This window comes from Odocoileus virginianus, chromosome 13, assembly GCF_023699985.2.
Source record: "Odocoileus virginianus isolate 20LAN1187 ecotype Illinois chromosome 13, Ovbor_1.2, whole genome shotgun sequence".
Lineage (NCBI taxonomy): Eukaryota > Metazoa > Chordata > Mammalia > Artiodactyla > Cervidae > Odocoileus > Odocoileus virginianus.
This window is the reverse complement of record NC_069686.1, coordinates 21,824,754-21,840,943: the sequence shown is the minus strand read 5'-3', so window position 1 is coordinate 21,840,943 and position 16,190 is coordinate 21,824,754. Positions and strand designations below refer to the sequence as shown.

The window sequence follows — 16,190 nt, the reverse complement described above, 5'->3', positions numbered from 1 at the left end:
TATTTGTAAAGCCTTCCCAGACAACCACTTGGCCTTCTTATTTTTCTTTTTCTTGGGGATGATTTTGGTCACCGCCTCCTGTACAATGTTACAAACCTCTGTCCATAGTTCTTCAGGCACTCTCTATCAGATCTAATCCCTTGAATCTATTCATCACCTCCACTGTATAATCATAAGGAATTTGATTTAGGTCATACCTGAATGGCCTAGTGGTTTTTCCCTACTTTCTTTAAGACTGAGTTTTGCAATAAGGAGCTCATAATCTGAGGCACAGTCAGCTCCAGGTCTTGTTTTGACCAACTGTATAAACCTTCTCCATCTTTCCATTAGGTTCTATTAAAAACCTTGACAACCCAATAAAGAAAAAAATCATGAATTTTGTATTGACTTTGTCTTAAACATCTGTAAAAGAATCACGGCATAGTCATTTCAGCCTATCTTAGTGTACATAGAATATTAATTATGGCTATGTAAATGCTACTCAAAGGACTAGTTAAATCTGGTAGATTTTTCATATTCTCAAGTCCTATCTGAGAACATTTAATTCTATCTCACATTAGTGCCAAGAGTAATGACATAATGACATTCCCTCCAACTTGCAAACTTCCTCTCCCCCTCTTTTCTTTTCAAAAGTGCAAGACCTTTTTAATATAGGTGTTATAAAATGACATTGAAACTTCTTATGAAAAGAATCCTCTGGAAATACCAAGCTTTTGGGAGCAACAGCCAAGTAAGAAAATTGGTTTTGCACCACATACTCAAGATGCATTGACCTATCATTGCTCAGGAAACCTTTTCTAGGCAGTCCTCTCAGGATTTGTCTTTATCATGTTTATATTAACAGTGATAATACTTTTAATTCATGTAGCAGTCTTCAGCTTACAAATTACTTTCAAATAATTTTTGAAATTTGATCCTTACACTGACCCTGAAAAGAATATCCAGATATTATCATTCTCACTTAACAGATGAGGAAACAAGGCAGAGAGATGCACTGAGTTCAGAACCAATGACTAAAACCTGGGAGTTGAATCCAGTACCTCTAATGCCATAAGATTGCCTGCCTGAGGAATAATCTCCACTGACGGCATCTACATGAAATTATTTGGAGCTATTATGTATTCCATTTAAGTGATATGGTATAAAGGGGCATTCAATTTAGAAAAGGGGGAAAAGGAAAATAAAAATTGCAAATTCTCATCCACATATTGTCAGTGGCTGTGGTACTTATATCATTCTTTGAAACATGACCTAAAATAATATCGCGTCTCTGTCATGAGCTATCTAAGAAATATCGCTCCTTAGACTTTGTAAATTTTAGATGGCAATACACTAACATCTTTCTAGCGTCTAAAAATACCCATTTTTGTCAGCTTCCCCCCAAAATAATGGGCCAAGTGAAAACTCTTTTTGGTATCACATAGCTCATCATTTTTAAATTCTCCCAGCTGCTGTTTATATTAGCAGGATGTCTTTCCTCGTGTGCTCTTCCAAATCTGTAATAAAACATCCTGGCGTTTCCTCTCCCAGTAGAGATGCCCTATCTGAGGCCCAACCGCATTACCGGCCTCCCAGGCTCCTGTGATTAAATAAGTGATCGCTCTGCCCATCTTTAAAAATGTGTCTCATATGAGGCAGTCGAGACAGAATATCCATCACTGCAAAGGAAGCCAAGCATTTATTTAAAATAATGAGATATCCTCATTTTCATTTTTCCCTGAGAGGATTGTAGCAATGTTTAAAATTTTCCTGAATTCTAGAACTAGGGCAACACATTGACTTGAAGAAAGCTATAATCTTCCTTTCTAATTTGAAGTGTACTTTCTCTGCAGTGAAATAGAGTGTAGCTTTCAGAATAGCAAGAGCCCTAAGCCCACACAAAGGCACCCTCATCCCAAGCACTCCTCTTTCAAGCTGGCCCCATTCTTCTTAATGCAGGGATTTATAAAGGCCCTTTGCAATAAATTTCAAGGTATATTGAACTGAAGAAAGAAAGATTCAAATAATTTCTTCCAGATTTGAGAGGGAAATGATTTCAACTGCCAAGTCATGACGAATATTACCTTTTGCTTTCTGCCACATCCTCGTTGCAAATGGTCTGTTGGCTAAGTTCAATTATGGGGTCTCCTTGAAAGGCTTCATAATTAATTTTTTTTTTAAGGAGCAAATTAGCTCTTTGTCTTTCTGAGGCAGAAGAGTCAGAACAGTTACAGTTACTATGAGCATTCAGGGATTTCAACTTGTGTGGCTATGCTGCCTTCCACGGCCAAGGAGGCTTACTTGAGAGAAAAGGCTGGGAGAGAAAGTCAGCCCTCTGTGATTTGGAGAGATAATAAGTTAGCAAGCTGTATAACATAATGGTTTATGAAATTCTGCCTTCAAGGGCCATTATCTGGTGTTAATAGTGCTTTATTTCTTCCTCTCCTGTGCTTATTTAGAGCATAATTATAAGAACGAGAGGAAGGGAGGGAGTCTGGCATCAAGATAACCATTCGCTAAATTAATGCAGCTGAGTCGACTCTGGCTTTTGGGGCTTATTTATCAATTAGTTCTGTTGCAGTCTGAATTCTTGAATTTCCCCACAGAGTGAAGATTCTTTGATTTCACTGATTTACTGGCTGTGAGCAAAGTTATCTGAGATCAAAACACTTTTCAGAACGAATCTCTTACCTACTCTCTACCGTGATGCATTGTACAGCCAGCTTCGCATTCATTTCAAGAGCATTTTATAAGCACTAGTATTTAGCCTTTTCTCTCTCTCTCTCTCTGAATTTGTCTTGTTTTCATTCTTCTATTTTAACTGGTTAAAAATGGGCTTTTTTTCTTTTCAACTGGTTTATCTTTCTGAACCATGAATTTAAAGTCACTGCAGATTTTAACATTAAGACCATTTTTGTACTCCTCCATGGCCTCTAAATATTCAAAATTTGTTCTGAAGAATAAAAATGCTGGTAATTTGAGGCGACATTGGAGAATTGTCCTTATTCTCTAGAAACCAAATCAGTATTTTAAGAACTGTTGGCCCCCAAGCTTTTGGAAAATTCGCCACAGCCCTGACTTAACTTTCTCAACTAATTAGTTTTTAAGGAAGGTTCCAGGGAAAGAGAAGTGGCAGGAACAAAAGGCTGCTTAAGTAAAAAAAACAGCTTGTGTCATATGCTTCACGTGGTCTTAAAATATAATCTGAGCTAGCTTTTGTTTCTAATGTAAAAGCAAACCAAAGTTTGTGTCCCATTACACATTCATGTTTCATCCTCCTTTGAATGCTGTAACAGTTACAAATCGTTCATCCTTTCAAAGTTAATTTACCAAAACCCAAGAATTTCTGTGCTTAAATCAAGAAAATAAAATGTGTGGAGTAGTGAATTCTTGTGGAGCAAAATATTTCATTTTGTTGCTACTCAGGAAAGTAGTTATGAGTGGAATTATGTCTCTCCAAACAGACACACTGGAGTTCTAGCCCCAGTGCCTCAGAAGGTGACCTTGTTTGGAAACAGGGTTTTTAAATGAAGTCATGAGGGTGAGCCCTAATTTAATATGACTAGTGTCCTTATAAAGGGGCTTCCCCGATGTCTCAGCGGGTAAAGAATCCGCCTGCAATGCAGGAGACACAGGTTCAATCCCTGGGTCAGGAAGATCCCCTGCAGGAGGAAACGCCAACCCACTCCAGTATCCTTGCCTGGAAAATTTCATGGACAGAGGAGCCTGGTGGGCTACAGTCCAAAGGGTTGCAAAGAGCAGGGCACGACTGAGTATGAGCACAGATAGTCCTTATAAAAAGGAGAAATTTGGACAGAGACACAAACAAGCAGAATGCCAAGGGAAGATGAAGGCAAAGATCTGGGTGATGCATTTACAACCCTGGTTTACCGAAGATGGCCAACAGTGTGCCCAAAGCTAGGAGAAAGGCATGGGACAGATTTTCCCTCAGAGCCCTTGGAAGAAGTGAACCCAGCCAACATCTGTTCAGACTTCCAGCCTTTAGGACTGTGAAGCAATAAACTTACCTCATTTAAGTTCCCACTCTGTGTTTCTTAGTCACAGAATCCCTGGCCAATGAACACAGTAGCTAAGCTACATTTCTAGCATGTAGGACATTTGCAAGAGTGTGTGGAAAGGCCATAGGTGAGAAGCATGAAGCCAAGAAAACCCCAAAACCAAGAGAAGGGCAGAGGTCAAAAACCAAAAAGATGCTCCTAAGAAAGCATTTATCCCAAAGAGCCCAGCAAAGAAACAAAAACTTAGTAAAAGACTCAAGAACTAAATCAGAAATACTTGAGACCTTCTATTCTCAACTCCAGTGTCCCCCCTCTTAGAGACGGACCAATTTAACTAAAGTAGCCCCATGCCCTTCCAGCTCGGCTCAATCTCCATCCCCCATCGCTTCACTTTATTTGTATCACAGCATGTATCTCTATCTGAATGTATTTTTTCCTTCATCTATCATGTGTTTAATATCTGCCTTCCTCTCCTAGAAAGTAAGCTCTCCATCCATCTTACCGTCTTAGAAAACAGTGCCTGGCATCAGCAGGTGTTCAGTGCATCTCTGCTGAGCCAGTGAAGGAGCTATTATATTCCTTAAGACAGAGAACATGGAAGTAGGCCATTTGCTGGGGCCCCTTTACCCGTGGGTGTAGGGCAGCTTAAATAATTGTGAAGCCAACCCAGTGGTAACTGAGCTTTAGGAAGTCAGAGTTGACCTGTGCCTGCTTGAACTATGATGGAGAACATGAACTTGGCACCCAAACTATGCATAGGTCACCCAAGGGACACTACCCACTTGTTATTAGGACTGACCTCTGGCTATACAACAGAACTTTTCACAAATTCAGGGACTTAAAAAAATAAGTTATTCAAAATAACAGACTATCCAAGGTGCAATTTCTAGGAGAAACATGTACCTCTCAAATGGAAAACTCTGCCCCATTAACTTCCTAAAACGTGAAGGTGGATGGTTACAGAAATTCTATGAATGAAGGTAACCTGTGATACAGAAAGGCCCTGGGGTGGGGGTGGGTGGGAATCTTTTAAATATTCTAGTTAAATGTCTCTACATGGAGGGATTTGCATTTAATGGATGACACGTTAATGTGTTGTCAGTCCTTGTAGGGTGTGTTAGTCTCTCAGTCATGTCCAACTCTTTGTGACCCCATGGACTGTAGCCCACCAGGCTCCTCTATCCATGGGATTTTCCAGGCAAGAATACTGGAGTGGATGGCTGTTCCCTTCTCCAGGGGGTCTTCCCGACCCAGGGATTGAATCCAGGTCTCCTGCATTGCAGGCAGATTCTTTACCATCTGAGCCACGAGGAAGGGATGCTTAAAAGGAGTAATAAATATTATATGTGCCACTTTCTATTTTACTGATACATTAAGGTGTCTGTTAAACAGGGATTTGTTTTGTTTTGTTTCAATTTTGTAAAACTGAAGGAACTCTCTGGAGGATTCTGCTGTGTGCCACTCACTCCCTCCCCAGAACTGTTAAGCTGATGAATTTTCTTAACTTTTCAGTGGACTTTCAACCTTGAGTTTTCCAGAAAGAAAATAGAGTTCTCTAGCAGGAAAATCCATACAGTGTAGTCACTAAAGGAAAAAACTGACAGCAATCCTATGTATTTAGAAGACTCAATCAAAACTTGTGCCTGGATCATAAATCCTGAACCCATGGACTGACAGAATCCCCTCGCCCCATTGGAACATGTTGTTTGTATCCTAGTATCATCTGCTTGCATAGCATTCTCTCCCCAGAAATTCAATACCTATAATGGATTTGGAAGTAAAGCAGATGCTATTTTTGCCCTTATTTTATACCCAAGGCCACTGAGACACAGAAAACCACAGGGCAGGTTACTCAAGGAGTAAAACAAGAGCATCTGGCCCGTTACCAACAACTTCATCCAACATACAGGAAATTACCCTTTAGAGTTCAGTGCACCAGGCTACTCTCTCCTCTCTTTACTTATATTACTATTTCTGGTCCAGAGGCATACCTCTGTGCTTGCTTGACCACCTGGGAAATCTGTTTGGTTGTGAGCAAAAAGGACATTTTTGGGCACCCTTTGCTGTGGGTCCATAGTATCCTTGGCTACTCCTTAGATTCTGGCTGGTTTCTTTTCCCATTTCAAAGCCTCTCTTTTATGGGGGGCCGAGATGTAGCACTGTGCCTACTTCTGTTCTTGTCTGGAAAAAAAAAAAAAAAACAGTCAATAGAAAGAGTGATTCTTTCAGTGTGAGTGTATTTTGCAGGACTTCAGAGAAAAGAAACTACAGTGTTTCTGAACCTCTTCAACATCTACAGCTGGTACCCCTACCCCCAACATCTTCACCTTTAATCTGCTCTTTGCAAATCAGCATTTTTTGGTTGATCAGGGATCCCCACAGAACTGATGTGGTATGGTATGTAGCAAACCAAAATGAACTTAAAAGAAAATTCAAGCGGTGGGCACACATCTAAGAAAATAAACCTGTGTCTCTGGGAGGACAGCAGCCTGAGATGCTCCTTTCTACCCTGGGCTTTCCCATGCCAAGGAATTTGCCTGTAGTCCTAACAGGCCTTAGGAAGCTGGGGGAGACTATTTACCTGGTCCCTCACCTGAGTGTGGTCTTGAACAAGCTACTTAGTCTCTCTGAGTTGCTATACTCTCATCTGTAAAATGGAGAAAATACCTCTCTTGGAACCCTGTGAGGAACGAAGCTCTATGGAATCCATGGCATCAGATACAGCACATAGCACCGTGCCTGCTGCAGTGTGATCTGTGCTTGGTCGCTCAGTCATGTCCAGCTCTTTGCAACCCTCTGGACTGTAGCCCACCAGGCTCCTCTGACCATTGGATTCTCCAGGCAAGAATACTGGAGTGGGTTGTCATGCCCTCCTCCAGGGGATCTTCCCAACCCAGGGATTGAACCCGGGTCTCCCGCATGGCAGGTGGATTCTTTACCATCTGAGCCAGCAGGGAAGCCCACGAATACTGAAGTGGATAGCCTAACTTCTCCAGGGGATCTACCTGACTGAGGAATCAAACTGGGGTCTCCTACACTGCAGGCTGAGCTACCAGGGAAGACCAAAGTAAGTGAAATTGTTAGTTGCTGAGTCGAGTCTGCCTCTTTGCAACCCCCTGGCTCCTCCGTCTATGGAATTCTCCAGGCAAGAATACTGGAGTGGGTAGCTGTTCCCTTCTCCAGGGGATCTTCCTGACCCAGGAATCAAACCCAGGTCTCCCACATTGCGGGCAGATTCTTTACCATCTTGAGAAGCCACCAGAGAGACCCCTGGTGCACTGTATACATTTAAAATGAGACCTACAATAGCAGTGGTGTCATGTTTGTTAGCTGAATAGGGAAGAATGCTCGTTCTTCTATGAAAATGTTTGTAAATACATGTACTCGCTTCATGCTCTCACCTATTCCTCTTCTGTTTCTCCCTCTGTTAGCTCTTTTTAAATTGCTCAGGTCCCTGTATTTATGGAGTCTCTTCTGCTAGAAAATCTTACCAGAAAGTTACCAGATAAAAATGAATTTTCACGTTTTCTTCTGGGGCATAGAACTATGGGAGATAGATATCCTTTATATGGAGGAATGGATTGCTCTTGAAAATCAGTGCACAGGATTTGGGGAAGGTAAAAACCCTCCCTTACACCCTTTAGACTGCAAAGGTGGGTAACCAGCTACTCAGTTCAGAACAGTCTCCAAGTGCCACTCACCATCTGCCCCCTGCCTGTCTCCGTAAGTACCACCTCCATCTCCGTGTCCTCTTGCTTCACAGTCCTGGCACATGACAGGCTCGCTCATTTTTTGACTTGGCATATGCTCTTCCCTCTGCCTAAAATGCCCAACCCTCATCCAGATAATTCCTAGATGTCCTTAAAGATTCAGCCTGGATAGCTTTTCTGAGTTTTCCATGCCATTGTTCCCAAGGCAACCTCTTTGTTAAACTCTGGGAGCCGGTGGAGGAGCAGGATTCATTTTGCAGTATAAGGAGAATGGTGCCCTTTGCAGCAGAACTCTGCACAGTCTGCAGGGCCATCCCTAGGTCTCCCAGGCCCTGTCCATCAGCCCAGCTGTCCTATGTACTCCATTAGCCTTATGATGAAAATGTTTATCCCACTGTTCTAGTCATTGACTTGAAGTCTTTCCTCCTGGATTATGAGTTCCTGGAGGTGGCGCTTGGGTTCTATGTCTGTTTCTCCAGCATGTCACACACCCCATTCTTAACCCACCCCTCCACTGATAGCTTGATTAGTGACCCCAGAAGAGGACTGGATAGAAGCCTCTTCCAGTTGATGCTTTTGGGTAGTCCCTTAACACTCAGTGATAGGTGGCTCACAGTTTAGTAGAAAAGTATGAAAGGTGACAAGGGCTTATATCATCATATATGTTGATAAAGATAGGCTCTTAAGAATCAGATCCTAGGCTAGGACAATGGTGGAGAAAGTTTGGTTTCTAGTCCCGTCTTGAGACTCACTCACATCCCTGTGGCATTCAAATGGAGGCAATGTCTGTATATCCCAAGGTGAGAAGTGCTTTACTAAATTCTCTATTGCTGATTTCTCTCACTTCCTTTGACTCACTGCTTAAAGTTTCAAAACTTGTTGTACTTCTCACCCTTTTTTATCACCTTAGAGCAGAAATTCCCTCCAGAAGGCCAGGGATACTGCAGCCTATGTTTACAGAATGCTTAATATGGGTTGGATGGAGGCTTGACTGTGCCTGGAGTCATGCTGCTTGAAGCCATTCTGATAGTCATTTAGTTAGAACCATAACTACACTGAGTTATTGCTGGCTTCGTATGTATCATATACTCACAGCAGCACTTGGCTTAGACAAGAAGGTGTGTATTACCTCCACTGTTGCTCATCAGGTCTTTTCATTTCATTATCACTATTGTGCTTGGAAAATGATTTTCAGTCTATAATCCCAGTTAAATTCTTTCAATACAGTCTATATACATCTAACAGCATAGTTTTCTTTTCTTTTTTTTTTTTTACTTTTATTTGCATTTATTTTCTGCGGTATTTATTCCCAGGCCATAAGCTTTTGTTTCTTCAGTTTCTTCTGGGATATCTTTTTCTTCTGTGCAACCTCCTCTTCTGGTTTAGGAACAATCTGTTCTTTTTCAGTAAGGATCATCTCAATGTGGCCGGGAGAGCTCATGTAGGGGTTGATCCGACCGTGAGCTCTGTAAGTCCTGCGCCGCATCTTGGGGGCTTTGTTCACTTGGATGTGCTCAATGACCAGAGAATCTACATCTAAGCCCTTAAGTTCAGCATTACTCCCTGCATTTTTAAGTATGTGTAGTAAAAATTCAGCACTCTTTTTGGGCCACCAACCCTGCGTCCAGCCCCACTGTTTGGCCTGTGCACACCTACCAACTCCACCATTGTAACGACGGAATGGCACACATTGCTTCTTTAAAGTGACATCCTTCAGATACTTGGTGGCTTTTCGGATATGCATACCCTTTATGGCCTGGGCAGTCTCATGAGTGTTCTTAAAGTGAACACGAAGATTTGAACCTCTTGATTTGCATGATTTTGTGGGGGTTTCTGGGTCGAGTGAATAGCGCACCATTTTCAAGGGTCAGCTCAGGCCGCTTACCGGAAAAAAAAAAGAGGAGCATAGTTTTCTTTGAAGCAGACTTTGGTGAAACTGATTTCCATTATTTGCTGTGTCTTCCAAGACACATTTTGCTCTAACCAAGAAGGAAGAGATGATTATTTACATGAATGGATGTTGTACCTGGCACACATTTATAACTGATTTGATAGCAGCTGAAGGTCTAGAAGGGATTAGGCTTCTGAAAGGCAACGTTTTAATTTGAACACCAGTTAAAGAGTTCTGCCACATCTCCACTGAATTTGTGGCCCCCAGTTTCCATGTTCTCTCTTACGATACTCCCACCGTGTTTATAGGCAAGTGTAACTAAGTAAAAAGAATTACCAAGGAGACAGTATAATTTCACCAAGGAGACATAAGGGTGAAATGCTGAAAACCACAAAAAGCGGTACCATTTAGATCAGCTCCAAAGTGAATGTTGCTGACTGTCTGGAAGGCATCAGGGCCATGGTCTCCATGCATGAGGAGTAACGATATTCTCCTCATAAAGTGTCATGGAAAACTGAGAATGAGGAAGTAATAATTGTGAGACCCAAAGTAAGGGGAAAGTGAGGAAAAGTTGGGAATGACTTCTAAAAGGCAAAGGAGATAATATCAGCAGAGATTTTCCTGTGGCAATTGATGCATTTTCAAGAATGGGGCTAGAGAAAGCAAGGAGATGTTGAGATTAACCTCATCAGATTTATTACTTCATCAGAGTCAAATAAACAATAACTTAGACTTGAGAAAATATGAGACTGTTTGTGAGACTTTGCTGGTTGGAAGAAGACTTTATCATCAAAAAGTATTTAACTGCAAAGAAATCTTCTTCTTTGTGAAGAGGGAATCTTTTATGAAAATTATGAATATTCAGTTTCCTTCACGTTCATCTTTAGTTTATAATCTATAGTATATTTACTAATACCACAGAGGTATGAATATCCATAAACACCTTCCATCAAGGAAAGAAAGGTAGAACGCTTGTGTCAGGAAGCTTTCAGTACTGATGGAAATGCATGCCTATGTTTATTTTGATCAGCACGGGTCATTCTTACAGTCTCACTATGTTTATCTGAGGATGTGAAATGACTAAATAAATCTGAATGACAACTGTACTTTATTGATTTTGCAGAGTTAAGAGGAAGATTGATGAGGCATGGACCCTTGCTTCAGGTTTGGAGGAAAGTAGACTGAATATAGAGATGCCAGACAGCCACGGAGACCCATGGACAGTCCTGCACTCAAGCTGATCTGTCAAACTTTAAAATTTCCTAGTAATATGCAACCTTTGCCAAACGAAAAGAAACTAATGCCAAGAAGGCATCCTCTTCAGTATTGGGAATAGACGTGCTCTCAAGACGATGGCTTCGAAGGTCTCCTGTTTATACGTTTTGACCGTGGTGTGCTGGGCCAGCGCTCTCTGGTACTTGAGTGTGACTCGTCCGACTTCCTCCTACACTGGCTCCAAGCCATTCAGTCATCTGACAGTTGCAAGGAAAAACTTCACCTTTGGCAACATAAGAACTCGACCTATAAACCCCCATTCTTTTGAATTTCTGATAAATGAGCCCAACAAATGTGAGAAAAACATTCCTTTCCTCGTAATCCTCATCAGCACCACCCATAAAGAGTTCGATGCCCGCCAGGCGATCCGAGAGACCTGGGGGGACGAGAACAACTTCAAAGGGATCAAGATAGCCACCCTGTTCCTCCTGGGCAAGAACGCCGATCCTGTTCTCAACCAGATGGTGGAGCAAGAGAGCCAAATCTTTCACGACATCATCGTGGAGGACTTCATAGATTCCTACCATAACCTTACCCTCAAAACCTTGATGGGGATGAGATGGGTGGCCACTTTTTGTTCGAAAGCCAAATATGTCATGAAAACAGACAGTGACATTTTTGTCAACATGGACAACCTTATTTACAAACTATTAAAACCCTCCACCAAGCCACGAAGAAGGTATTTTACTGGCTATGTCATCAATGGAGGGCCCATCCGAGATGTCCGCAGTAAGTGGTATATGCCCAGGGATTTGTACCCTGACAGCAACTACCCACCCTTCTGCTCGGGGACCGGCTATATCTTTTCAGCGGATGTGGCTGAGCTCATTTACAAGACCTCACTCCACACCAGGCTGCTTCACCTGGAGGATGTGTATGTGGGACTGTGTCTTCGAAAGCTGGGCATCCATCCTTTCCAGAACAGTGGCTTCAATCACTGGAAAATGGCCTACAGTTTGTGTAGGTACCGCCGAGTGATCACCGTGCATCAGATCTCTCCAGAGGAAATGCACAGAATCTGGAATGACATGTCGAGCAAGAAACATCTCAGATGTTAGGATTTTTACCAATGTAAATATGTCTTTCTTTTCTTTTTTAAGAGATGAGGCTTAGGGTGTAGGTATTTTACAGGTGTCACCAAGGGAAACGAACTGGTGTAGGGGTTTTATAAAAAGTATTTTTCTTCCCAATCCTAGTTCCTTTTTTGAATCGCCAGTTAAGCTCTGCTCATAGAAATAATACATGGGTTTACAAGGCCAGATTTCATTCTCAGGTCTTAAGGTACTGCATTTATCTCAAAAAGCAACTTCCTAACAAAGGCTAGGATTTACATACCTTGTGTCTGAGATATAAAAAAAAAAAATCTGGTTCTGGGAAACTGGAACTCATGGTAATGTCTTCATATTCTCTCTGCAAAAGTAAATAAGTAAATAACACTTTATCAAAAACAGTTCAGAAGCAGTGCAGTCAGGGAGACTCGCTGGATGTGATGATTCATACTGCGTGTGATGTTACATTGAATTTTTACATATATTGCCATGGAATGTGTACAGTATTTCCAGTTCCACCAAGAAATGAACTTAGTACTGGCAGGGAGGCTGCAGTTAAGTAAATGGAAATTTATACTTGAGAGTCAACTATTCTCTCTGTTTGGAAGACAACTCTTCTTGCTCATCCAAGTATTAAACCTGGTCAGCAGGTGGAATGTATATAAAATGCTACTTAAAAAATAAACAGGAGATTTTTTTTTTTGCTTTTTCAGAACAAACATTACCTGGTGCCTCCAAGGAGACTTTGCCAAATGTAATTTCACCTGCTTCCCTCCATACAATGTCACTAAATACCTTTTTCCGTTTCTGGCTCAGACAGGCACATGTGTAGAAATAAGTCGGTAGGAGGCCAGAAGGATGGTAAATGACATGGAGGAAAAAATACAAATTTATATGTGCATTATAATTAACATGAGCTTAGCACTGGTGTCAAATGCCCCTTCTGTACATTTGCAAAGCTCATGAAAAAATATTTGAGGAGGGAGCAATGTTACTGAAGGATTTAGGTCTACTGTTGATAGATGCAGTCTCTTTAACATTCGATGCATCAAGTATCTCTAACAGTAATGCTGTTCAGGGGTATTCTGGAAGCTCTGTGATTGAGGATTATGGGAAGGAAGGGTGGGGAAGCTTGAGTTCAGGTTCTGTGGCTGCCATCATATGAATCATGTAAGCCTGCATCCTCACTTTGCTGTGCTTCGATATGCTCATTTATAAAACAGCTGGAAAAAACACCTACCTCACAGGTGCTGTGAGAGCAAATTGCATTTGCTAAATATTTTGGGATCCTTAGTTTTAAAGGTGCTACCTAAAGCAGTGTATCATGTATTATGCTAAATGTTAAAATAACTACATAATTGCCATGATGGTCATCACTAGTAGTAACATCATCATAATATAATATCTGCCAAAATACAGATCAAATATAACTATTAGTGCACCTGATTCTTCTAAGACTGACTTTTCATTGAATATGTTAGGTGTTTGGGAAGACTTCGATTTCTCTGTCATTTCTTCTGGTTTCAATGAATAAGTTATTACTTCAGTGCATTGCCTTGATATCCCAGGGTGCTGACAGGAAAGGCAGCTGCCTTTCTTTAGGGAGGAGTCTCTGGCTGGGGGTACATTACAGTCAGTGAAGCACACGCTTTGCAAAATGTATCACATCCACTTAGATCTCAGGAAACATTTGGTCTGAATTCTCAGCAAGATCTTTGAAGCCTGACAGAGGTAGTCCACCTCTGGCAGAAGAATAGACACTCAGCAAGCCCACACATTGCACATTTCCAGCTTTCATTAAAAAGCTTCTGTTTGCTTCCATTCAAAGAAAGCTCCACAACTGAAAGAGTATACATTTTTTTTTAACCTGCCCTTTGCAAGCCCCTCTAGGAGTTGCTAGCAAATATGCAGATGAAATGTACAAATGGAAATCATGGCTTATTTCTTGAAAACACTGAATCTCTCATCTCCAGCCCAAGAGAACCTAATAGGAGACAGACCTTCCTGTCCCTTAATACATCTTCATCTCAAGTCAGCAGGACCACTGAGTTTGATTAGAAAATAATGTTAGGTAGCCTGGAGAAAGATGGATCAGCACAAGGCAAGCCACCCTTAAACCCCCAACTCTCGACAGCTGTGAGTTCCAATCACTGGAAAAGTCTCACAACTTTGAAGTTAGTTGGCCTGTCCATCGTGTAATTGAACCAAGGCCCAGTCTTATACCAATGTCTTGCATTTACCTTATGTTCAGTTGAGCCATCTTCAGCGTTAAGAAACTGCACATTATAAACATCATATGTATACATCTGTGGATCACTTTATAAGTGTGTGTGAGTACATTATGAATAGAGCCCTAGTCTTGAAAAGGAGCAAAAATCGAGAATCATGTCTTAAAGAACTATTTCCTAACTTTTTTATGCTAAGTAGTACCCATGTGACAAACATGTAAATATTCATCAAAAAGCATATGTATATATTTTTAAAGGCATTTTTTTTTCTTCTTCCCAGCTGTATGTATTGCTAGAATCTGCTTGCTATGTACATTTCCTTCTGCATGGAACTTGGTGAGGCAAAGTCATTTGTCCAGTTTCAATAGCCTAAAGCATGTTTGCCCTTTGTTTTTTAAATGTTCCAAAAATGTTTAAATCAAGTGATCAGGAAAAAGCTCTAATTTTCTACTTTTGCTAATTTTATGACACTGGCCAAATCAGGATTAGTTAACAAATCAGTGATTTGTTAAGCCATTTTTAAACTTATTATTTCTTTGACATAAAATAGTGTTTCAGACAGCATTTTACCAGAAGTCAATTCAGACAATTTTAGGAAAACCTTCTGACTGTCCCCCTACTTGTTTTGTTCATTATATACCAGATAACAAAAGATATCAATACTTCATGTCTATACTCTTAAATTTTCATTTAAAATTTTATTTTGGGGGAAAAAAAATCTGTCTTTGGTGGCTAGTTTGCGTGGCTTTGTGTCTTCTTATATTGGAGCAAATGTCAGTTTTAATATATATTATTGTATTTTTAAAAAACCAAAATCAAAAAATGAAGATCATTTTCAATTTGAAGCAAATTCAGAAGAACAAAACCCCTTTGTGTGACATGACATGGGGAAAAGAAACTCTTTACAGAGAAGCTAAGGAAGGAGTTTTTTCAATCAAATCTCTTCTATTAAAAGACTGAAATATTTCCATAAAACATCTGGGATTCATTTTCTACCTTTCCTAATTTGTGGGTTTAGAGGGGAATTGATTATGTCATTTCTTCTGTAAAGGTGAAGATAGTTTTTATAAGCAACAAAGTAACTTGTGAATGAAAGAAGTAATTTACTAGAAACGCTTGTTGATGATAATTGATATTTAGGTATGTCGTTATATATGAATGATTGTATTTATGTATTTATTTGTCAAAATTGTACATACTGTTTCACCAAATGTAATTGTCTGTAAAAGTGCACTCTCCAGTTTTGTAGTACAACTTAGGGTTACATGGGTTGCCAATCAAGCTGCTAATCAGAATACTATTTTTTGTATCAGTGTTATAAAACTGAAAAATAGATGCTGAAAATGTCTTTACATTCAGTTTCTTCACCTTCCTTATGAAATGTAAACTGTTGATTGAAAGCACGATGCTAATGTCTAAGCCCATCTGTCATGAGGAAGATTATGGTTCCATAAAGCTGATTTTTTTAGACCATTGGGACAAATAAACAGAAGCAGAACATACTTTCCACTTGGCTTCTTTTCTGAAAGAATCTCTTTGGCGAGATGTGATTACTGGAATTAGCTGATGTCCTGTTGTCTTGTTAACCTTCCTCACAACCTCAAAATCAGTGACAGTTCAAATCACTTGGAGCTTGTGCACAAGAGCCCATAGCAACTTGATAGTCAACTGAGAGATGGCTTGGTTTAGTAGACTATGGACTACTGCAGGATTTAGGAAACTACTATCCTCCTTGCCCCTTGGCAGCATCACATAAGTCTCTGTGTTAAATTGTAATGGTTGAACATGCCAACAAATTTGAATCCAAAGAGCATTATGTTGATAATGTGCAGTGAATCAGGACATGTCAAATCCAAGGCTTAAGTGTCATCCTTACATTTCACACACATGTATCCTTTGGAATATTGCATACTCTTTTAAAAGTTTGATGAGACTGGAAAAATACTAGTCAGGCATTCTTTACAGCTAACAAGTAGATGCTGATTGCTGATACCTGACATTGCAAGCCAGAGACTAATAGCTCTTTAAGAGGTAAAATT

The 16,190-nt window shown here is 40.5% G+C and overlaps 1 protein-coding gene across 5 annotated transcripts in view; it reads left to right on the top strand.

The window, feature by feature from the left end:
• The window catches only part of B3GALT1 (beta-1,3-galactosyltransferase 1), a 153,795-nt gene extending 138,142 nt beyond the window's left edge, over positions 1–15,653 (top strand). For all 5 annotated transcript variants that reach the window (XM_020874696.2, XM_020874699.2, XM_070476101.1 and 2 more), the window contains one exon: positions 10,723–15,653. In XM_020874696.2, coding sequence (XP_020730355.1) covers positions 10,952–11,932 — 981 coding nt within the window. In that variant the 5' untranslated portion in view covers positions 10,723–10,951 and the 3' untranslated portion in view covers positions 11,933–15,653. The remainder of the gene's footprint in view (positions 1–10,722) is intronic.
• The last annotated feature ends 537 nt before the right edge of the window (positions 15,654–16,190 follow it).